Source organism: Lepisma saccharinum, chromosome 1 (genome assembly GCF_977018435.1).
Source record: "Lepisma saccharinum chromosome 1, izLepSacc3.1, whole genome shotgun sequence".
Taxonomy (NCBI): domain Eukaryota; kingdom Metazoa; phylum Arthropoda; class Insecta; order Zygentoma; family Lepismatidae; genus Lepisma; species Lepisma saccharinum.
Window position 1 is genome coordinate 170805334 of NC_139229.1, and position 23768 is coordinate 170829101.

General features: G+C 36.5%; 1 protein-coding gene across 2 annotated transcripts in view; it reads right to left on the bottom strand.

Annotated features, from left to right (window-relative positions):
- Positions 1–3395: 3395 nt before the first annotated feature.
- Positions 3396–23768, bottom strand: part of LOC146003964 (atrial natriuretic peptide receptor 1) — a 1164278-nt gene continuing 1143905 nt past the window's right edge. For both annotated transcript variants that reach the window (XM_083142500.1, XM_083142491.1), the window contains exons 17-22: positions 23454–23577; positions 19933–20001; positions 15113–15287; positions 12022–12120; positions 10700–10791; positions 3396–8414 (exon numbers count right to left, since the gene is read on the bottom strand). In XM_083142500.1, coding sequence (XP_082998626.1) covers positions 8304–8414; positions 10700–10791; positions 12022–12120; positions 15113–15287; positions 19933–20001; positions 23454–23577 — 670 coding nt within the window. In that variant the 3' untranslated portion in view covers positions 3396–8303. The remainder of the gene's footprint in view (positions 8415–10699; positions 10792–12021; positions 12121–15112; positions 15288–19932; positions 20002–23453; positions 23578–23768) is intronic.

Sequence of the window (23768 nt, forward strand, 5' to 3'; positions counted from 1 at the left end):
CACTTGCTGCCAAAAACGAGACATATCAATGCAGTTCTTGTAATAATGAACAGGGATCATGAAGTAAGTTGTATGCTTTTTCATTTACATAATGATCTTATGTATGACCTTGAATGTTCCATGTGCATTTTTGATTTTCAAGTGTCCATAGATAATCTGGAAATTTTACTTACCAGGGAAATGCCATTAAACAGCAACTTCCAAATAATGACTTCTTGGGAGAATTAGTTTAGTTTAGTTTACACCAATTCACACCAAAGTGACAAGCAACACACAACACATGTCACTTGGAAATGAACCAATCAATAGCCAAGTTTCACACTGTACCAGCACGTCAGGCTGCACAATCCTGCATTTGATTCGTGAAATCCTCAGGTGACACATATTGCTTGTTGCTTCAGTGTGAAATCTCCCTTAAATCACATTTCTCTACCCTCTGTACTGTAGATGCATCATAATCAAATCACAGAAATCTTGTTTGGGAGACTAGGACAAACTATCTTACTTAGTAAGATTACTTCATATTGAGCATGAATTGTAAGATAATTTGCACAATATCTAGTTGTTCCTTTAAACCAAATTTAATGCAACCAACAGGAAAGTAGGTTTCTTCAACAAGGTATAAAATGTGGAATGGAATCAACATTCACTAAGCACTTCTTATACATTTTCCTCAACATCGTCAACACAATCATTCACAACCACTTAGCACAATCAATGGAATTTACTATAATCAGTTTCATTCACTATATTAGACATAACATTTTCATGGAGATTTTTCGACTGTTACTATTTAAGATAAAACAAATTTAAAAAATATTGAAACTGTCAAGTGAATACCTACAATAACAAGTCTTACTCAGCAAAACTACACCAATCAGTGTGAGCACAGAATATGTTGTAATCTTTGAAAATCTAAGATGCTATGAAATGAAATATGAAGTAATATCAAATAAATTCCATATATGCTTGTGTTTCTCATCATTATAAGAGATTATCATTACTTGTTGACTTAAACATACCAATTTTGTAGTGTTACTTGTTGACTTAAACATACCAATTCTGTAGTGTACTGCTCTTACATTGTGAACAAAGTTATAGCTGCAATGCAGTCATGTAGTGTACAGATTAGATATGTATGTCAAATTTACACAGTTAAAAAAATAATAATAAAAAAAAATTCGTTCACGAACTGACATTTAAAATGACTAGAATTCATATTTTGGGTAATAACAAAACAAAGCAATCCATGACATACCATTTTTATTTTGATGAAAGAAAAAGATTTTTGAAAATTCATTGCATCGCCCTTATTTATGTTTTTCTGGTTGAATGAAAATCAAACCTGTCTAAGAAGTAGGCTACTGTAATTTTCAAGTAAAAATTAAAGATTTTAAGCTCATGTGCAAAGGCAAACTATTTCAACATAAGGGGAACTTAGATTTTGTTTTTTAATTCACAAAGTTTCCTTTGCAAGGAATATTCTTACTTATAATATTTGTGTTGATACATCAACAATATTAAACTTCTATATATAACTTACATAACAGTCAATTGTCTGTGGCACAATATATTGATTCAGCAGTACACAACATACCATAAAATAGTGTTCTCTTACTTCCCACTTCTCCCATATCCTATATCATTCAAATATGACCAACTTACAGATAATCTGTCAAAGCACACTTGGCATGATACGTTGCTACCTGCTACTTACTATTCCAACCTTTATATATTTGATTATTAATCTTTGGAAGATATTTCATATAATTCAAAGTAAAAATCTATTCTATACATCTTTAACAATTAGAGAATAAGCGTATGTCTTTATGGAACATCACAAATGTGAAATATGCTTAATCTATTATATTTAATCTTCCATACACCATAGTCATTTTCTTGTCTTTAGATGATTTTGAGTCAGAAAATGTGTATAAAGAATATGCACTAACTGTACCACAATGCAACTATATTTCTTACACGTTGTTATTGCACAAAGTGAGTTTTAATGGTTTCAGTTTGATATGATAATCCATATAAAAATTTCCCTAAGCTGCTTGGATTGAAGCTTATGACTTCAGTCATAAATTTCTTTACAATTACGATTGTATAAAAGTTAGAAGGAAACAATATCAGCCTATAGATTAGTTGTATAATTCACAGTGCATCATTGACAAAGAAATAATTGTGCAAATTAATGACTTTCTCTCTCTCTCTCTCTCTCTATCTATCTCTGCATTTAATATTTTAAAAGTAATTTCCTGGTCTAGAAAGCCAAATAACTTTGGCAATGGAACTCGATGTGCCATCTAATGAGAACATGCTTGACAAGCTTTGTCTCTCATAGGGTTGCTGTTAAGTAATTCATAGGATTAGGAAAACTTTCGAAAGTGTTATCTACAAGGGTAAAGATTCTTTTCATATGTCCTTATTCTTAATATCATGTGTTGACAGGTCTGAAATAAATCAATATTTCTATGTCAGTTGATCATCACTATATTGAAATATTTACAAAATGTGAAAAGGATAAAATTTTGTCATCTTTCTCTGCATTCAGTGTCTATACTCTGTCCTGGGAATCTCTGGAGTGAGTGATTGAAAACAAGTCTCTGTGCAAGTGTTGATTTGAGATGGCTTGACTAATGAACTCATGAAGGGGGGAAGTGAGTGTAACTACCAGTCATCTGCAGCAGCACCACTGTTTTGCTGCTCCACCAACTAGCTATCTTCCCTCCTCTTCGGTTATGACATCAATAGATTCCACAGGTAGAGTGTACTTCCTATTCCTTTTTTCTTTTAAAACTGAGCTTGGGGTTTATGACTTACATGATCATTCCCTCTTTTCCTGGAAATGTCACTGATTACAACCCTATATTTCAGTAAGTAGAGTTTAGCATTGTTATTGTAGTAAGTTCAAATCCTAACCTCAATCTCATATCATTGTTCTGGAAACAAGAAGGAAGATCATTTTCTACTTCCAAAATGTGAAAAACCAAGTTGGACTGGAAGAATCTAAAACAAATTGATGCAATTTTCTTGAACTTATAGATGTGTGCGTAACTAAATCCTCATTTTCTTTGTACTATGTAAGATTATATTCCTCTGAATATCTTTGCAGCATTCTTCTGATGTCATACTAAATTAATGCAATGGAAGTAATATTCAGTATGGTACAATATGGATCAGAAATCCTAAGCAAAAGTCATTAAAAAACCAATGGCATCATTCTTCTTGTGCTGGAAGGGGGGGAGGGAGGGAGGGAGGGAGGGAGAGAGAGAGAGAGAGAGAGAGAGAGAGAGAGAGAGAGAGAGAGAGAGAGAGAGAGAGAGAGAGAGAGAGAGAGAGAGAGAGAGAGAGAGAGAGAGAGAGAGAGAGAGAGAGAGAGAGAGAGAGAGAGAGAGAGAGAGAGAGAGATACCTTGATACTAAAGAATTAAATTTGAAATATCAAATTGCCAAATTGTCACACTTGTGAATGTTCCTTTTAACATTAAATTCTGTCAAAAAATAAGGGACTCCTTTACAAAACTATGCCTAAGCATGTCTCAAGTTGGCACTACTTATATCACGGTGTAACTAGAACACCTGTTTGGCTTTCAGTGGAACTCTGGGAAATGCTCTGTGTGTGTATGTCTAACAACATATTCACATCGACATAGATTCTATTGCAAACTTACCTTCCAAGCACTCAAAGTGAATAAGCATGGTACTTGCTTAAAAAGTGAACAATGACAATAAATAACAGCAATGTAAATGTGATATGTACATGTAAAAGGTAAATAACACAATCATTCAAAATGAATAACAAGTGTCCGAGAAGCTTAAAGGTTTACAGCTCATATATGCTTCTTGATTTACTTACAACAGTTTTAATGTTCATATCACTTGTTATAACCAGTGCAACTGAAAACTATAGCCTAAAAGAGCTGAAAATCAAATACGAACTTCAGAGAAAACAATGCATACACATGAAAAAATGAAATTATTGTGCCCTAGTGTTCATGTGTTTAGATGGCATTAACAGTATTTTCAGGAATTTTTTGATGGCTATTTGCAAAGATCTTGAAAAGCACCAAACTTATCATTCAACTTAACAACATTGCAAGGAAATGGTGCATTTCAATTTTATGGTTTCATTGTATTTTTTCCCACATAATCATAACTCATCATGCTTTTGGAAATTCTAAATTTGTCTATGTATCATGATGTTGTGGGATTGAAATAGAGTTTCTCTACTTCAAACCAGAGGGTGAAGAAAAAAGAAAATGTAAACATCAAATTGAGAATAATACATGATTTCAGAACACTGATTGTTTCATCACAAAAACTTTCTTCGGATAAATGCCATAATACATTAATATCTTTAACAATCGATGGATTAATAATTTCCTTTTAATGTTTCTAAGAAAACTGAACATTTAAAAATGGTATTAAAATGAGAGTTTCTTAAAAATAATTAGATTATAGGTTGGCTAGTTGATTTATCTTATAAGGAATGTCGTTTGTGAACTCAGATTGACTTTCTGTCTCTCATCCCACATGCACACTCACGCACACATCAATGTGAAAAGTTGTCAAGTTCAGAATAGATGCTGAAATATTTAATGATTTTAGAAATCATTATATATTAAAAGCACTGTTAACTGTGGGAAATTTTTATACTTTAGGTCGGGTTGTTGATAGTTCTGCAAGTTTAAATGTATTCAGTGCATTTATACCTTTTATTATGACATTTTTTGGTGTGAGTAATAATGAGGTAAATCTCTGCTGAGGACCTGTATTTTCAGAGCAGAATTATCACTATGAAAACAACTGGGAAGCTACTCAAAAAGAGGTGGCACTCTGTAGCTTAGAAAGTGGTGATGAGACTCAATGCATAGACCATTTATTACCAAGCAAAAGGCCCTCAAAAACAGGGGTGGTGCCAGGGCGTGAGAGGGGGTGCTTGCGCATCCCTTACTTTTCTTCCGCACCCCCTACGTTCAACTAAAAACACTAAGCCTTAGAGTGTCATATTATGTCATGTCATATTGAGCGCCGAATGTTAAGTACTGAAGTAAGATCGTTATTATTGCAACAGGCAAGCACTGAAAGAGATGCCGATACACATACTTTCCTGTACTGGCGACAGCCTCTATAAAGAGCAGTGGCCGTTTTTAATTTTGTCAGCATTGTTGTTATCAATAATTCTTCGTTTATTTCTTCAAGTGGTCTGTTTGGTTTTCGATAATTCCCTATAGCTTAATGTGAGTTGTTTATTTTCCTCCTGCTTGTTCTTCCTCACACTGAAGCAAAAATTTCAGCTGCTTTCAAAAGGTATTGGGAAATTGTAGTTAATGTGAGTTGTAACGTGAAGGGTAGTTTTCTTGTTAACACGTTCTATGTATTTGTTCCACGTAACATGTCTAGTAAACATACCATTTCAGGCTTTTTTTTTTAAAAAAAAACTGTTAGGAAGATGCCCAATGTTCACGAAGAAATTTTACAGTTCGTTGTTGGGGATAGTGCGGCAGAAGGGATTTTAACGAAAATGAAGTTGCTGTGCACTTCGCGTTTTGTCCTGAAGTAGCAGATGGAAGGTACTATGTACGTATTTTATAGTACCTCCATTGGTTACATTGAAAAAATTCAAAAATGGTTTTTGAAGACAAGGGTAATTTCATTTTGTATTTCAATACATAGTTCAATAAGACTGTAACCTGTATCTGAATGTTTGCACTGTATGACCACTATCTTGGAGTATAAGACTTAATACATATCATCAAGGATGTCCAGTGGGAGGGCAAGGGGGCACAGTCTCCCTGGAAAATGGATGTCAATCTAAAGTTATATACTTCACACATGTAATTTCATTTCAGTCAGTAATTTATGTTAATCAGAGGCGGCGATTAGGGGTGTAGTTGCTTCCCACTTTTTGCTATTTTTGCCCCCGCATTATACTATATCTACCAAGGGAAAGTAAACTGTCCTTGCCTCCCTTCCCCAGTTTTGGCACCTTGCTTTCCCAGTTTTGAAAGGTTGCATGTGTGTTTCATGTTTTCTTTATTTTCAGCATCGCACGCCCTAAATTTCTTTCTGCACCCCCCGCCACTGCTCAAAGGAGAGTAGAATCATGAAGTTTAAAGATTTCAATAAACATGATCAGCAGTAATCCCAAAATTGCAGTTGTAGCTGTTATCATGCAATGACTCATTCATCCTGAGCATTTGACATGAGATAAAGAAGTTGCCAGTTACATGACGTAAAGTGCGTAACACCTTTGGGGAAAAGCTACTAAGTATTCTGTCTTATTCTTAGACCACCATTGCTATCATACATGTATGCAAATACATCTTATTAATTTACTCAAAATTATTTCACACATGAAAACCAGGGCACTTGTACATAAATATGTCTTTGTACTAAATAAACTAAAAATATTACCTTCTAGAAAATGTATGATTATGTTTCACCTGCCTCTGCATTTTCCAAAACAAGAGTATATACAACATGCACACTTGTCATTTTCTTTATTCACCGAAAAGTGTTCAAAAATGTCAATGAGATGATGCAGTATGATCATTAGGCAGGTTAGGAATTGTGTCCAGATCATGTACTAATTTCACACACACACACACACACACACACTCATACACACAAAAACATCCTGTCTAAATCTTTCAACATGCTACTTAGTTTAGTGCATATTTGTACACCTTCACTCAAATGTTTCCAATTGGTCTTATCTATATAGGCCTTATTATTACTGATAATTTCATGCACACACAATTTTGATATCTCATTTTGGAAATAGTAGGTTTTCAGAAAATGATCTGAAACTCTGTAGTATTACCAGGCAGATGATATATTATGCAGCTCTGCTTCAGTGATCATGACTGCTACATGTGTCACAATATTACTCAGTCCTCAAAGTGGAGGGGGATGCAGGGGGATGTATCCTCCAGCTAGGAAATATTATGCTGGGTAACCCTCCACCCAGCTGTCTTATTGTTCCATGTTAAACCATAGGCATGTACCACCAACTAAACACCTCTTTCACTTAACAATTTCCACCTCGATTACTGATTTAACTAAATTATTTAAGCAGTGGAATCACAAAATTTTGGTGCTCACCCAGCATTGTGAAGATAACTGGGGATCTACTTCAAAGCAGTAGTAGCAGATTCCAGTCTAGAAAACAGGAGCGATGGAACATGATGTGCAGACCAAATTTCACACCCCCAAAAAAACTGCCTGCCAAACCTTGATTTTCAAAGGGTTGTTGTGTTACATTGTTGAGTTTTAGTTTTACTGAGACTATTTCAGCCCCTGCTAAAACTACTTGAAAAACTGTATCAGTAAATATTCAAGGATGAAAATTTAACTGGTCATGGTTACAAAAGTACAACTTAGTGATATCAATTTGTTTAGGTTAAAATGTTCATAACTCCACTTGCATCAAACAAATTTTTTGTTTTTAATTTTCCTAGAAGAAAATCAGGTTTTTCTATTTTGAAACTGCTGTAAATAATGAGCATATTCAGAATTTTTCATTTTGCTCACTGGGCTGTACTGTTTAACTCGAATGTCCATTCCATATCTGACTAATCAATTTCTTGTTAAGTACACGGAGCTTACATACCTGTCTCTCATTACTTAACATTTACAGAACCGTGATTCATGAATGTAATTATAATTGTAAAATTTTGTAATGACTTTTGTTTTTTCAAAAATGATATCCTGGTAAAAATCAATGGATATTCTGGTGCATACACAGGATTGCAACATCAACCGAAGTATGATATGAATATTGGCAAGCACTGATAGTGTACAATTTATTTCATTATTGCTGGCCACTTTTTCACTGAGGATGCTAGGTGAAATGTAATCTATACATTATCTTCTAGGTAAATGCTTGTTGCTATTGTACTGACTGTGATGTCAATTTACATAAACAGTACATCCTGAACCTTAACAAGACCTGGTCTCATGTGCATACAAACATTTTGTAAGAATCTGGAAGTCCATTTCTTCCACTTCAAGGTACTTCAGCTACTCTTTGGCTTTCATCTTGTCATAGCATCACAAAACACAATCACTCCATTTCATGTTACTTTAAAACTTTCACTCTTCATGTAGATCATTTTTCTTGCTTCAATCTTTTAATACTGTAAGATTGCTGGCAGACCATGACTAGCTTACTTGTCTGCGTTCTCTTAGAAGGCTTTGGAACTTGCTTCGGGTTGGAATGCACTAACACGTGAAAACTCCATTCATGGAAAACTTGGTCCCAGCTTAAGAACTCTTAGCTCTGATTTGAGAATGCTATACTGCATTGTCTGACATTGTGTGATGAACACGGTCAGTTGAAACTTCGGTCGCAGGGTTCTTGGCTTTCTCTCCTTTCAACCAATAAGTTGTCATTGAACCTTTACCCTGTGATTGGATAAGAGTGAAATTATACAAAGGAAAGAAATGTTATTAATTTTCACTCTTTTTCCACATGTTCAGTAATTACACTTGATTCTAAATTGTTCAATTTTATAATTTTTAACACAGACCTCCTCACTGCGACACCAAGCAATGTCCCATTGTGCCTCTTGATCATTGTGTCCTGCCTCTGTTAGGGCCATTGGCATAACATGGGAAACAAGGGGAGCACATGTCCCCCAAGTTTCAGGTTCATTAGAATTCACAAGTTAAGGAATTTTGTAACTTCCTGGAACCTGAAGTTTATTTTCTGTCCCCTCCCCACCTTCAAAGCTAGCTCCCAAGTTACATTGCAAAAGATGTACCCTTGTCATAAGAACAACCTAGTTCATACTCTTACCTCTAAACAGATGTAAGTTTAAGATTTAGACACCCTTTAGACATGCTTCTGATTACAATAAAATTGAACTTAAAAAAATTTCAAGCTTATACATTTCTTTCATAGATGGCAGCAAAAGTCATTAATTTTTTGTTCATTATAAAGATTACATAGAGCTTGTGATTGAACCCTAAAATATACGTACAATCTTAACGTACTCGAAGGCACAGGGATCGAACGAGGACCTTAATTGTCCTGATGGGTGATGTAGCTCGAGGTATCATTCATCCTCTGTAATACGAGCACTTGCCATTCACCGATAACCTGAGGGTAGAGTGCAAGAGGTGTAACTCACACACAAGAATGGCAATACACAAATACTTGGATTTTACACTTTCCAACCCAGATCACACATGGTTGGACACAAGGATAGTTACCTGTCAATGATCAACAAAGATCTCGTTGAAGAGCAACTCAAGCGTACAGTGGTACAATCGTTCTCCCAGCTTCTCTCTCCCCCAGGTCAAGACTCTCGCCTGCTCGATACTTCACCGATGATTTTCTAATGACTGACCCCTCACTGTCCGTTGTACTCAATCTTATTGTCCTTCCCTCTCTTCCTCATTACTGACTCATTACTTCATAATACCTTTTAGGTCAGCAACATGACCATTTGTATGCAATACTAATTTCAGGAAGAATGATTAACTACCGATGCAGCGTTCTTGAAATACCTTGGGGTACAACGGCTCGTGATAAGGTTTAACAAACTCTTATGCTTGATGAAGATTTTTATTTATAGCATACTATTATGCAATATGTTTTAATTTGTTAATAATAATAATAATAATTCTACAGTTTAAATTCAACTTTGATAAATTAACAACTTTTGCATGAATTGATAAATAATATTCTAGAGAATGTATTGCCTCAGTAACCAATTGGTTGACCAGAACCAATTTATTAAGGAAAAGGAAAGGTAAACAATTTCCTTATTGTCTTATTCTTTGTCAAAGAAATTGCTAGGTATCTGGGATTGTCCAGAGGAAAGGAACTCTACAATTAATTTTTTGTCTAAATGTCCATATTTCTAATTGGCAGGGTTCACTTCAATGGAGCCTATATTGCCATACTAAGCCTTGCCAATCCAGCTAACTTTTTGTAGGAAGTTTGGTATTTTACTCTAGGCACCCCTTCTAATGAAATTCCACCACACTAGTGGTGTTCCTGTGTGGCCATGAACAGAGAAGAGTAACTATAGGCATTGCATAATTATACGTAAAAAAAATGTTCTCTTGAGCTTCCATCAAACCCACTTAAATATAGAAAATTTAAGAATGCATAAGTAACTTTGTGGGATCTCTAAACCCCAGCCACACTTCCCCACCAGTTCTCCACTACATTGTACAGCTTGTAGGGGTGGCTGCTACATCACTGACTAATAATTATTTGGATTGTCTCACTGACACAAGCAACTGAATTATATAATGAAAATACAGGGTATTATAAAACATTCTCAATTTATGCATTCTATTATCTCTTAAATTCTTAAACTGTTCATATTTCCTGATTCTTTGATAGTGTTTGGTTCACTGTAATTATATGCATTAATTGATAGGAAGTTACTTTAGAAAAGATTGTCATGACATGGTAATAAAGATATGACAAAGCTTTTACTTGTGTTCGTTTTATGGAAGTTCGAAGAGAAATTCATTTATAGAAGGTTTACCAATACCAATAATGATATAATTATTAATAAGTTCCCAAACCATAAAACTAACTACAAGGTTTAAAAGATGTGACTAATGTGTAGTATAGCTTGAAGGGTATGTGCTACGTGCCACAAAAATTCCCCATTTGGAGTACCAAAATTCCAGAAACATTCCTGAATTGTATAATAACAATACATTACCTTGAGTTTCACTTCCCCACGGAGCTCAAGATCAAATGTTCCAAAAGTATCCAGCACTTCCTTCGTCGCAGGACTTACATGGATTTTCAATGCTGGAAAAAAGCATCAAATAAATAAATTCTAATACGGTCAGAGCTGAACAATTTAAGAGCAATATCTTTTCTTTCGTCAGTAAGAACACTTTTTGCCAGTTAAAAAAATAATTTCTTCTTAAATTATGAATGCTGCTTGCTACATTGATAATTGAAATTAAAAAAAATGTATAATTATAATAAACAAGCATTATATATTTTTTATTCTTGCAAAATGTCAGTACATTCGCATCACAGAAAGGAATACAAATTTTGAAATAAGATAAAATGAAGATCTAAAATAAAGTACTAAGTCAAATAAGGTAAGAGTAGGTGAAGTTCCCCCAGCTTATAGTACTGTGCCATGAAGGCACATATAGGAGATGTGGGGTAGGGCCCAACACATTCTCGATCTCAGCCATTTTTGAGGTGATGTGATCAGCACCATGCTCTGGCAGCCTTTACTCCCCCAGGTTGCCCTCAGGTACCCCATTGATTTGAGGCTAGGTTTAACCCCCGGAGCTGCTTTATATGGGGACAAGGCCAGAAAGATTAATCTGACCTTAGATCATCTATCCTGGGAATCGAACCCGGGTCTCCTGCATGGCAGTCAGAAGCCCTACCGACTAGACCACCATGGCTCCTGGCAGTGGCGGTGATTGGGTTCTAAAACCGGAGGGGCAAGGTGCCAAAACTGCGGGGCAAAGACAGTATATTTCCCTATGTAGATAAGGTTTAGCATAGTGCGGGGGCAAAAGTATCGAAAAGTGGGGGAACAACTGCACCCCTCGCCCCCCCTTAATCGCCACCACTGGCTCCTGGACTAAGTAAAATACTATCTGGACTAAGTAAAATACTATCATTTTAATTTATCTCTTGATCCCTCCTCCTCCCCAAACATAAAAGTTTAATTTGAATATTGTGTGTAACTGCTTTTAAAGGTTAACAATGGCTGTTAATATATAGTATTGTATTTTTTTTAACACTTTTAGCACAACAGTTGTTACATTATTGTTAACCTTTATAAGGTTTGAAAAATGTACCATATTTATGCATGGGAATGTCACGAAATCAAGAAATATTGTGCTTGTTGAAAGTTATTTTACGCTTGTTATTAATCTGACTGAATGAATGTTTATTTCCTACCATTCTTACTCATATTATTCTATTTAGTTCTTTGAGAGAGGTTTAAAAACCTAAGGCACCCACCATTCACACAACTATGCTAAAAAAAACATAAATTAGCCTCACGTTCGCCATTTGACTCCATTCTTGATGCTGTATTGACAGTGTCTCCAAACAAGCAATACCTTGGCATCTTTAGACCCACAACACCAGCAACACAAGGCCCTGAAAATAGTATGGATGGAAAATTAGTAATTAAGCAAGATAATTGTAAAATCATCAGGCCCTTTTAAAACAGTGTACAACCTTTGACCAAAAAGTTTCGAGACAGGCTATAAGTGGAAGTGGAATTAGAATTAGTTAGAAATCAGTTTCGCTGCAGATGGTATGGTTGATTGTAGCTCTTTCTGTGACCTTGGAAGTGTTTCTGCAAGACTCCACCAGGTGGCAGGGCAGTGCAGGTGTCTTTGCTGCAGCGATATTGTGTTCTTGGTGATGATAGAGCATGACAATCTAGCAATGTGTGAACATAAAGTGTTGTGTGTAGTTAGGAAAGACAGCCACAGAAACCTGGAACCTTATCCAGCAGGCATGTGATGAGCAGTAGTTATCAAGAGAATAAGTGTTTGAGTGTCTCAAGAGTTTTGTGAATGGCAGGGAGTTAGTGGACGATGGACCTCATTCCAGACAGCCATCAACAACCCATACTGATGACAACGTTGAGTGCATAAGGAACAGGCTACGTGAGGACCACCACATCACTGTGCGCATGCTAGCTGATGAACTGGGTATCAGCAAGACTGTATGCCATGAGATTTTACAATATGATTTGGGGAAAAGGAAACTGAATTCCCGAATTGCCTCTCACTCACTCACAGAAGAGTAGAAGGAACACTGAGCATCAGTGGCTGCGAAGCTGTTGTGCGGCACATCATTCTGCACATCATATGAATTCGACCCATGAACCAAGCGACAAAATGCTGAATAGCGAGGTTCCAGGTCACCAGCATAAAAAAAAAAGGACAAGAGGCAACCATCAAAAAACAAAACATTGTTGATAGCTTTTTTGACGCCATAGGTATTGTCCATCATGAATATGTGCCTCAGGGTGATAAAATAAAGCAAACTCTTGGTGTGAGTGTGTTGAAATGTTTGCGAGACGCAATTAGGCGACGATGACCTGACATATGGATTCAGGACAATGCACAATCACACACTGCTGTGTTTGTCCAGGAATTTATGGCAAAACACAAAATTGCAGCTCTTACACATGCTCCATACTTCCCCGATATGTCTCCGTGTGATACATTCCTCTTTCCACGGTTGAAAAGAGAACTGAAGGGGACATGGCATAGAGGCGTTACAACTAACCAGGCAGCTGTGGCAGCTGAGCTGTGCAGCATCCCAGAAGAGGCTTTCGCTGCATACTACCAGAATCTGCAGAAGTGTTGGCAGATGTGTCTCAATTCCAGAGGGGACTACTTTGAAGGTAAACAGGACAAAAAATTGGCTAGTACAAATATTTTTATATTATTTTACCAGTCTTGAAACTTTCCGGACAAAGGTTGTAGATAGTATACCAGATTTTTCAGGACACACACATTCAAAAAAGAGGACAGAGCATGGCAAAAAAGGAGGACAAAGTCATAAGAAAGAGGACACTGCAAAATATGACAATACTTTTGCCATTATTCATAATTTAATCAACATAAAAAATCTCGCCAACATTTTGCTCACAGATACTTCTCAGATGATCTTTTTGAATAATTTGCTATTACCTTTAAGGAACGAAAGCAATTTCCTAATCTATTATATAACACTTGACAATCATAACTAAAAATATATTTAATTTGAAGCACAGACTTTTACTCCTTTTCCAATTCTTGTGCTAGAATGAAACGTCCCCATGAGTGAATACAAATGTAACAAGTAAGCTTCATTTTAAGTTATTTCCAAAAAATTGAATTAAAATTTTAGGTAGTTTAGATTGGGTCAAGAAATATGATTTTAATGCCAGAAACATTTCTAGGGCTCTTTCAACAGCAGGGAAGAGTAACAGCCACCTTCCAGTTTACCTCATATTCGTTTCTTCCAACTTTTAAAAGCTGGATATTTTCTCGTGAGATCATTGCTGAATTTACACTTTCGCTTCGTTATTTCATAAAAGTAAATATTACTTAATAATCAAAATTCTCACTATGCCACTCTGTATCACGTACGTATGGCTCTAAAAGGAACTGGCCGACCTCCGTGGTGGAGTGGTTAGTACACCATGCCACAATGCCAGGGATCCCAGGTTCGAATCCTGGCCTGGGCATGGGTGTTCTTTGTTAGTGTCCCTTCATTAAAATCATCCTATAATCGCTCATCCTCATCTTCGCGATTAGCCAAAAGTGAAATTAACCAAATCAATGAATCGAAAAGGAAATGCACAGACTACAGTGTTCCAGCAGTCTCAGAAGCCAAAGTAACTAGTTAGAATAATACTAATGACTTAGTTGGGCAAAGTGGTCATGTTCAGCTCCCAGATGTTAGGTAAGCATTGCTCAAATACTTAACGTGCCCCGAGGGATATGCCTTAATTGATGATCGTTATGTACGGAAGCATTCTCCATGCAGCACATTTGCTATGGTCGATGATGCTATATTCTTTCCAAAAAAGGAGGACATTTACAGATCTCTTAAGAATCTGCCCGGATGCCAGACAGACACCTAAGAAGGAGGGCATGTCAGGATAAATGAGGACATCTGGTCACCCTAGTAAATATGGTAAAACATATGACTGACTGCTAAAAAAGGAAGGCCTTTACCCATGCCCCTTATGGCCCATAACCCTTCTCTTGTGGTCCACATATTCCAGCTTATAAGATTCTGGCAAATGAAGGTCCCACAGTATAAAATTTTGTTTTCCAGCAGAAATATTTGTGTTTTGTTGATAAACAGTGTCCTCACTAACAAACAAGAGAGGGCTATGATATGTCAAAAGTGTTTTAGCACTGAATAACTTTTATGTGTGTAAATATTTATTTTCATGAAACAATTTCACAAAGCATCTAAGTTGAATTCCAGTACCAATCTCTCACATAATTATGGAAATTTATGTAAATCGACACCCTGCTTAGTAAAAAAAATTTACAAACAGTTTGCAATTTAAGAATTACAATTATTATTACTGTATTAATAAAATCCAGTGATTCTGTTGCAAGCAAATACCAACCAGTATGCATTCCAATGCGAAGCTTTAACTGTTCATTTGGTCGATGTGGTATGGTGAATTTTACAACTGTTGATAGCAAAGCCAGAGACATGCGAGCTATTTCTCTTGCATGAAGGTTTCCATTCCTCATGGGCAGCCCAGATACCACCATGTATGCATCCCCTATAGTCTCCACCTATTAAAGAAATTAACATCATGACAGACTTGATAAGGGAAAGTGCAAAATTTGTACAAGAGTGTGAAAGAACTTTCAGAACTACCTATTTAATAATCTCTGAGTCACCATTCTGAAACTCGGAATAATTGTTTACAAATATATAGCAATAATTCTAACCAGCAGCAGCTCAAAGGGGAGAGCCACCATGCCATAACGCATACCTTGCCAAAGTATTGTTAAATTAATAGATTTATAGTTTACAGACAAGGAGATTCGAATCTTGCAACCGGTTAAGAGCTGGCCTAGTCAAGTTGACACATGTGCAGAGGGTTGAAAAAGTGGCACAGGGAACAGGGTGGCTGGGGGTTAGCTATACTGGTCATAAGACACCAGCCAAGCCCACTTTCCTTTGACACGACGAGGGAACTTTCACAGTATTGACATAGTTGCCATCTTTAGAGATAAGTCGCTAAATATGACTGATTTGTAAGACCCGTTGGGGAAGTAGTTTATGAGAAAGGTACTATCTACTTTTCTGTCGACTTTTAAAAAAACGGACATAGTAACTTTCCAAAGTTATATTTGGTCTAGGAATTAATTCGTGCGCCTGGACAAGAGATGGCGTAACGAGCGTATCGTCCCACAGTTCCGTGTATCCACACATGCATTGAAAACTCCTGTCAGCGTGCATCGTTCGTAGTATAGGGCAGTTGATTGATGCGTCAACAACAGCATTTTGTAGTCAACTGAACATGGCGCAGTTCGTGCCAGATAAAGTGTTTTTGCGGGGTGTTCTGCTTCATTACTTTAACATGCAGAAAAGTGCTACCGAAAGTCATCGTATTTTGGTGGAAGTGTATGGTGACCATGCGCTAGCTGAGCGAACGTGTCAGAACTGGTTTGCACGGTTTAGAAGTGGTGATTTCGGCCTGGAAGACCAAGAGCGACCTGGACAGCCAAAAAAATTTGAAGACGAAGAATTGAGAGCATTGCTCGATCAGGATTCGTGTCAAACGCAGGAAGAACTTGCAGAAGCATTAGGCGTTGATCAAACAACAGTTTCCAAACGCCTCAAAGCCATGGGAATGATTCAAAAGATGTCACATTGGGTTCCACATGAATTGAAAGACAGAGACGTTGAAAGATGAAAAACCATTTGCGAATTGCTGCTTCAAAGACAGAAAAGAAAGGGGTTTTTGCATCGCATTGTTACTGGCCATGAGAAGTGGATCCATTACGAGAACCCGAAACGAAAAAAGGCCTGGGTGAAGCCAGGTCCGTCACAACCGAAACGAGATATTCACTGTGCAAAGGTTATGCTGTGCATATGGTGGGATATGAAAGGTGTGGTGTACTATGAGCTGCTGCAACCGGGTGAAACTATTAATGGAGAACGTTATCGACGACAATTAATGCGTTTGAAGCAAGCTCTGGCCAGGAAACGACCAGAATGGGAGAACAGACATGATAAACTTATTTTTCAACATGATAACGCTCGCCCACATGTTGCAAAACCAGTCAAAACCTATTTAGAAAATGTCGGATGGGAAGTTTTACCCCACCTGCCGTATTCACCAGACGTTGCTCCTTCGGACTACTACTTGTTCGATTGCATGAATAACGATTTGATTGGACAGTGGTTCACTTCTTCAGAAGATATCGAAGAATGGGTCTCTGACTGGATCGCTTCAAAGGATGAGGACTTCTTTCGCCACGGAATCCGTAACTTGCCTGACAGATGGGCGAAAGTAGTGGCTCGCGATGGACAATATTTTTCTTAAGGTATTTATGTATTTTGTGTTTGAACTAAACCTTCAATGTGTGCGTAACAACCGCACGAATTAATTCCTAGACCAAATATGTACATTTAGATATAAGATAGATGCATCTAAAGAGCCATCCAGATTTTTTTATCGATTTGTTCCTTAAGAAAAGATGTATCCCTTCCTCTCACCTCCTCCCCATGGACACATATTCCAACTGGACCTGGAAAATATCCTAGACATTTTTTTTTGTGAAAAAAATTGTCAAAATATCAAATAAAACTCCCATCACCATAGGATTTTTTACTTTTATATGCTTAAAAAAATATGCAGAAAATCTATAATTATATATGTATGAATTTTACTTGTAGATAAAATTCAATTTCTTGCATTGCATTTTGCAGTTTTTAGACCCACATTTGATTTAGCAGATGCTACTCTAATTTTATGTATTTTAGTTATTCGTAAAACACTTGTTGTTGATGTGCCTTGTTGGTGTGCAGGAATTAGAAACAAAGCACAGCGTTAATTCCTTGTTTGACTTGGTGTCTGTAATTGTTGTGTTTTTAGAAAAGTGTCCTACAGTGTATAAAAGATAGGGTAGTGAGTGAAGATGAATCAGATTAGTGCGTTATTACTTATTACATACACCGTTTTCCATTTTACGAAACAAGGATAAATTAAAAGTTAAACATCTTGGCCAGTGGCGCAACCACAAGAAGGAAGTAGGGGGGAAGGGACATTGTGTTTTCTTTTCGATTTCTTGATCACGTTGACACTACCCATCATAGTAGCTGCTGGCCACCACTGATTATAACTGTACTACTTCTTTCTGGTGACTAATTTTTTTATTACTCAGCGTTTCAACAAAACTTCACATGTAACTTTTTCAAAAGTTATGTCAAGTATGAAATATAATTACAAATATTCTCTGATGTCATATCATGAACATCAAGGATTTAATGTTTTAAGAATGAATGTGATATTTATAAGTTACTGCCGTATCTTTTTTTTTTTTTTGCCTATGCCTACCCAAGTAACCATTAGGCCAATGTCAGTTTTTACGTGGGAAAGGTTGTCTTTACGTTGGTTGGCAAATTGATGTTGGTCTTACGTTGGGCCAACAGTGGTTGCCAACATTTGCCCAACCATGGAAAAGTGAGTTAAAATAAGTTTTAAAAACAACTTTTTCATGCCAAAACATTTTTCAGGAGTATGCTGTAAATTCTAGAGTGTAAAATAAGTGACATGTAACAGTGTTTCATTTCGAATATTTCAGTCACAGCACATAGTGGAAATATAATATATTTTTAATGAAAGTAGAAGCTATTTTTAACTTGCAGTCACTCACCAGTCCTTTGTCAGCCGCCATAGATGAAAGATGTGTTGGGAATTGCTTATTGTTTGTCTCTTTTGCTGTAGTAGAACAAGAACATTCTTACAGGTATTATTGTGAAGGTGGTTAAGCAATGTTATGTGCAGACTAAATTGCATGAAAGGTGGAAAACTAAGTAAACTCTAGAAAGTTTTTGTGCTACCACTTGAAGGTACAGTGCCTTGAAAAGAATAATACCATTTGACTGAGAAAGTGTTGTATTTTCTTTTATTTTCATAAATAATTTGTACTATTGTTTGCATTTGGCCTCACAATAAATTATGTATCTATCAGAACACATTTTCAGTACGGTTGGTACAACGTTGAGCCAACCACTTGTGGTTACTTGGGTATGGACATAACTAAAGAGATGAAATAATTAACTGCAGTGGCGGTGATTAGGGGCAGCGTGGAACGGCCAGTTACCCCCCCCCCCACACACTTTTTGCCAATTTTACCCACGCACTATACTAAAGGGAAAGTAAACTGTCCTTGTCCCCAATTTTGGAACTCCCCCCCCTCAGTTTTGGAACCCAATCGCCGCCACTGATGAATTATGAACACAAAGAAGAAAGAAAGAACTGTAACAGAAATAAGACATCTCCTTTCTTGGTTTCACTAACTTTAATGTCAAGCCCTAGATGGCATATACAGTCATGGACACTTTTGGGTTGTGATGAGTGGTGCTGATACAACTCAGGACTGTCACTGTCTCTCTCTCTCTCTCTCTCTCTCACACACACACACATACACACAGAGGGTTCAACTTGCAAGTAACACTCCCTCTCTTGCATAAATTTGACAAGCATATATGAATTACTATAAATAGAAATGAACCAATATGGAAATTTTACCAGTATTTATATAAAGAAGATTAATCTGAATACCAGAGCACTTTTTAAAATGTAAGTAATTGTACAATTTATCAGTAAAATTATGTGAGATATATGTTAAGTACATGTGTAATAAATAGGGGTCTACGGGACAGATATATTTTTGTCGGCATGGGAATTTTGTTAAATCCCAACATTCGGGATGGGAAAAATTTGCAATTCTCAACACTGTGGAAATCTCTAATTCTACAACCCATTTTCCCTTAAGTGATTGTTGTTTGCACCTCTGGAATAAAAACTAACAATTTCCGAGAATTTACAGACAATTACAACGCAGAAAACATTGAGAATTAATCACTTTTAAACATGGTCCTTTGGAATTTCCTGACCATTTGGGATTCTAAAAATTCGGGATCAGGACGGTGAAACAATGTAATAAATATTATAAAGGGCTGGAGCTATGTATTATATTTAAGTGTTTTTGCTAAAATTTAATATAATGCAATGAATGCAAGAAAATTGCATGTTCCTCTAATGAATAAAACCTCAAACTAACTAACTCCCCCCCCCCACACACATAAAGCTCATTCAGAATATTTTGATTTCAAAACTTTACAAGGTCCAAAATGTTGGTAAGTACAATGTAAGTCATATAGAAGCAGATAAATATAAATTTGAACAACTATACTTGCCTTGTACACATCAAAAATTTCTATTGTTGAGTCAAAACATGTGTAGAGACAGTTCAGAAGATCAACAACCTGTTAAGAAAGATTTAATTGTTATAAACAGCATTGATGCAGTTTAACAATAACTCAGAACATGCACTGTTTTTCTTTTTACACATTCTACTATTACAAAAACACAAAGAGTAAGGAGGGAGTGATACCATACAGAAAGAAAGCTATTATTGCTACTTGTGTTTTACGTACATCTTTTGATTTTTCAATAGTTCATATTCATAAAAAAAATAATACACTTGAAAGATGATGGATGATATTTGAACTCATTTTTTTAAAAAAAATAACATCTTTTTGCCCTCTTATATGTGAGAATGTGAACTAACTTATAGAAGAGTGATGCTGTTCCTGAGTTTACTTGGTTGTGTGTTGAGATGCTGATCCAGGGTGGAAACAGTGAGTGTTTCACAGTAACACCAAGTTTTATTGTACCAAGTCTTACCATACACAGCAGATTATAGTAAATCAATATGTTCAAATCAGTGCTTGAAGTCGAAGTTCCTAGCTGGGGGATGCTTGATCGAGTTTGGTGATAAGTGGAGGATGCTTATGCAAATTATTTTTGTTGGAGGGATGCTTCATGAACATTTTCTTAACTGGACGGATAGCATCCCCCATGTTCCTCCCACTTCGAGCACTTGTTCCAATGGCATTGTATACTATATTGACTTGCACCTAGGAAAATTAAGACCAATGCTCAAAAAGGAGTTAGGGGAGAAAGTTGGCGATGCTATCCCCTAATTAAGAAAATTTGCATAAAGTATCCCCCAACAAGCTTCCTCATCCCCCTACTTCATTTAAGCACACAAGCAACCCTACATATCCCCAAACTTGACCAAGCATTCCCCCACCTAGAAATTTCCACTTTGAGCCCTGATTAGGACAACAATTTAATAATATACCTAAAAATAGAATCAATTTTGTTCATTTCAAATGTCTTACAAAATCTGGCAACAATTGTCAAACAATTGGATTTTATGTATTAATCACAAGCTTGTTAGGTCTGATATGAACATAGCGTATTCTTTCTGTATCTTCTCACATACCGTTCCAGCAGTTTTGAATTTCTTTTCTCTCAAACATTAATGTTCTATTTGATCCTTCTATGCTCTCTCTCTCCCTCTCTGTTTTCCATTTATCATCTTGGCATATGCTCTTCTCTATTACAAATGCAGAGGCATTTTGAATCATTCCTTTAAGTTTCAGCAATTAGTCTTGCCTTTTTTTAAATTCATGATTTAGCTGCCTCCAAGTGTCTCTGCTAATTAAGTTATAACGAAATCTGCAGCTATGAAAGCTTTCGCTTTAATTTTCCTGGCTCCCGAATGTCCCCCATCTGTCTTCAGGCTGCCAGGTGTGGAATCCAAAATCCGGTGAAGAGGAACTAATTTTCTTCAGACGTAGCGAAGCAAGATTGGATTCAAATTGAAATTATCAAGTGACTGAAACTCAATTTGCATACAGAACAGTAATTGTAAGATTCAACCAAGAACTTTCAGAATATATCTGAGCATTGGTTGAATTACTCATTGCAAAATCACATATTTTTTAACACCCATAGTCATACTAGCAATTCAAGCATATATTATCTCATATGATGTAACATAAATCAAATACAGAGAGCAAAAAAATTGAGGTTCTTTACTATATAAAGGGGGGGGGGAGGTTATAAAAAGTTCCAGGACTGGAATAACGAAAAACGATTTGAAATTTTTATGACTTATTCCACAAGGTCTCCTTCAAATCAGTATCATCTCATTGTAATTCATGTATGCAAATAGAATAATACTAATAATAATCACAATAAAATGATGTTTTCTCAGTGGCTTATAATTCACGTTATCCACATTTGACACAACACAAGAGATGGATTTAATTCAGGGTTCTTCAATTCTTCAAAAGGACTTTGGAACTTTGTAAGCAAATAAACATTTCTTCAAAAGCATTTCATTGTTTGACTTATGGAGTGCCAGAGTAGTATCTTATATCTCTACAAGTGTCAATGGTCTTTTCATAAAATCATGGAACGAAATCTGCAAAAACAAAGCAATTCATTTTCATGCCAAATGGTAAAGCTTATTGTAGTATGCCTACCATTTGGGCTTGTATCATTAAATGTTGAGGCTGGTTGTTCTGTTTGCAAGATCAAATCCCAAGGATGCTCCTATGCAGCAGCGGCACGTAACATTTCAAAGCTGCGTGCTACAGGTAGATATTGTTTCTTGCATTTACAATTATCCCCCCCCCCAAACACATACACATTTACACACTCACTTGGAGCCACTAGCGTATGCAGATTTTTTTTCAGAGTGGGTTGGAATTGTAAAAGTCGGTGTCACATAACTACTTTCTAGGTAGGGGCGAAATAAACTGTAACATATTTTGCAATCACGGCTTTAAATCTTCATTTTAAAAGCTATTCAAAGACAAAAATTGAAATCGGAGATCATTTTGAGGGGTGTTTCGAGTTCTTTACTGCTCAAAATTTCGAGATGGGATGTAGCCCCATCAACTCCCCATACGCCACTGCTTGACAATGAACTGCGCGAAAAAAAAATTGTGTCAAAATCTGTAAAGCTATCCGCAAATTTTCTTCTTTACTGAGATAACAACACTTACTGGGCTGTGGATCTGGGAAGCATGCTAGGAGATGGTTTTCCCGAGCTGATTGGCTGAGACCCTACCTACCTCGTAAGAACCGAGGGGCATTCAGGCACACCTCAAGGTGGGCAAAAACGTGCTATGAAGCCAATAAATAGCCTGGTATTTGTTGTAGGTTATCAGCGTGCGGATAGCGTGCTGCAAATTTTTGAGCTTCTTAATGTGAGAAGTTTCATTTCACTTCAGTGTTTTACTGAACTTTTTGAATCTATGAAATGTGTCCCTTTTTCTTTTCATTTTAGCAAATCGAGTGATGTGCTATAGCACAGTAGCACGTATAAAGCAGCCGCCACTGCTCCTATGTTTTCAATGCTGTTGTGCAACAAGGGAGGGAACCTTTGCTCATAGTCCTACAAAATCAACCCAAAGCTCATTCTGTGAGACTGCCATCTTACGTGCAACCATTTGGTGCATGTTGAGAAAACACTTGTATATGAAATTATACATATTTGGCATGAGTAGTTTGTTATGCATCATCTGATATGTAAGATCTCCAATGACATAGTGTTAAGATGTCCCCTTGTAATCAAGGGGTTCTGAATTCGACCTATGGTAAAAGAATGCCACACAGTGGTTTCTATCCCACTTTAAGCTGTAGATCCAGTTCAAATTAGCTTACATTGGCATAAAGTACCCATAAAATAACGTTGATTTTCTTTAATATAATTACATGATTCGTGATGGCTTGCTCAAGTGCATGCTGGCCATGCATAAAAAAAGTTTTCGTGCCCTTGTGTTAGACTAACAATTTCACTTAAGACGAAGAAAATAAGTTTTTAAAGGAGATCGCACCTCTACACACAAACACTTACCTGCAAAGGCGTACTTTCTGCAGAGAGAGCTGTGAATCCAACAATGTCACTGAAATATATTGTGACACCATCATAAGATTCTGCTACCACAGACTGACCAATTATCAATTGTGTTGCAACTGACCTGAAAAATCAAACAACTATTAAGAACAACTTTCACATATTTTATTTCAAATTATAGTGCACAACTCATATTTCCTACAAAATGTACATATATCGAGATTATTTAAATAAGTAAATTTTTTATGACACCGATTGTATGGGATATCTGGCTGGCATGTGGAAAACCTGAATGTCCTTGTGCAAAGGGGCTCG